Source organism: Macaca mulatta, chromosome X (assembly GCF_049350105.2).
Source record: "Macaca mulatta isolate MMU2019108-1 chromosome X, T2T-MMU8v2.0, whole genome shotgun sequence".
NCBI lineage: Eukaryota > Metazoa > Chordata > Mammalia > Primates > Cercopithecidae > Macaca > Macaca mulatta.
Window position 1 is genome coordinate 144856054 of NC_133426.1, and position 1500 is coordinate 144857553.

Sequence of the window (1500 nt, forward strand, 5' to 3'; positions counted from 1 at the left end):
AACTGGAAATGAAGGCCTTGATATGAGGCATGTGTCCTCAGCTCACAGAGAAGAGGAGATCCAGTCAATGCCAGGAGTCATGATGAAGTGCAGGACGGGAGACCTGTGGGGCCCTAGAGTACTAAAGGAGGACCTGTTAAGACAGTATTTATCAGAATGACAAGGTTAAGTTTTTCACACTCTTCTTCTCCCCCTGTCCAGTTGACTTCATCAGCCATCTCCTGCCCATACTCCTGCAGGCTGCCCCCGAAACAAGTCATGATGCCTCACAGCCTAAAGAGTCAGCACTGCAAGCTTGAGCAAGGGCTTCAGGTCCCCAAAGACGCACAGGGCCTTGTGGGTGTGCAGGCTCCTGAAGCTGAGAAGGTGAATCACACAGCCTCCTCCTCTTCCTCTACTCTGATCCAGGGCACCTTGGAGAAGGTGTGTGCTTCTCGAACACCTGGTACTCCCCAGAGTTCTCAGAAAGTCTGCTTCTCCTGCACTACTATCAAAGCCACTCCTTGGAATCAATCTGATGGGAGTTCCAGAAGCCAGGAAAAGAAGGATCCAGGTGCCTCCCAGGCCCTGCCAGAGCCCGAGTCCTTGCTTGGTAGCATGCTGGAGAAGAAGGTGGATGAGTTGGTGAAATTCCTGAGTGTCAAGTATACAACAAAACAGCCCATCACAGAAGCAGAAATGCTGAAGAGTGTCATCAAAGAGCACAAGGATCACTTCCCTCTGATCTTTATGCCAGCCCATGAATGCATGGAGATTGTCTTTGGCATTGACATGAAGGAAGTGGACCCCATCAGCCAGTCCTATGTGCTCCTCAAATCACTAGACCTCACCTACGACGGGAGGCTGAGTGATGACCAGGGAATGCCCAAGACCAGCCTCCTGATTCTTATCTTTGGTGTGATCTTCATGGAGGCCAACTGTGCCTCTGAAGAGAAGATTTGGGAAGTGCTGAATATTATTGGGGTGTATGCTGGGTGGAAGGATTTCATCTATGGGGAGCCCAGGAAGCTCACCACCAGAGATTTGGTGCAGGAAAAATACCTGGAGTGCTGTCAGGTACCCAACAGTGATCCTCCAAGATATAAATGCCGGTGGAGCCCAAGAGCTCATGCTGAAACCACCAAGATAAAAGTCCTGGAGTTTTTCTCCAGAGTCCGTGGAAATGATGCCAGTTCCTTTCCACTCCTGTATGAGAAAGCTTTTAAGAGATGAGGAAGAGAAAGCTCAGGCTATAATTGCCACCATGGGTGGTACCACTGTCATGGCCAGCGCACATCCCTGGGCCAAGTCCACAGCTTCTCTTGCCCTGAGTGAAGTCTCAGGCAGATTCTTCACTCTATGTTTGAAAAGGGAAGTCGAGGTTTTAAGTAGTAAAGGGCTGATTGTAGATTTTTATCTTTTCATTTGTTTGTTTTTGCTTTTTGGTATTTTTCAAACGTTTCTCTTAAAAGGCTTATTAGCTTCACAATGTAGATTCATGAATGACATTGATCACACATG

At 48.3% G+C, this 1500-nt stretch overlaps 1 protein-coding gene across 1 annotated transcript; it reads left to right on the forward strand.

Moving 5' to 3' along the window:
- Positions 1-261: 261 nt before the first annotated feature.
- On the forward strand, positions 262-1212 carry LOC696198 (putative MAGE domain-containing protein MAGEA13P). Its single transcript, XM_015128302.2, has one exon. The coding sequence runs from the start codon at positions 262-264 to the stop codon at positions 1210-1212; it is 951 nt and encodes a 316-aa protein (XP_014983788.2).
- Positions 1213-1500: the final 288 nt, after the last annotated feature.

Excerpts from the sequence above, each read along its gene's own strand:
- LOC696198 (XM_015128302.2), top strand. The coding sequence starts at position 262 with ATGCCTCACAGCCTAAAGAGTCAGCACTGCAAGCTTGAGCAAGGGCTT.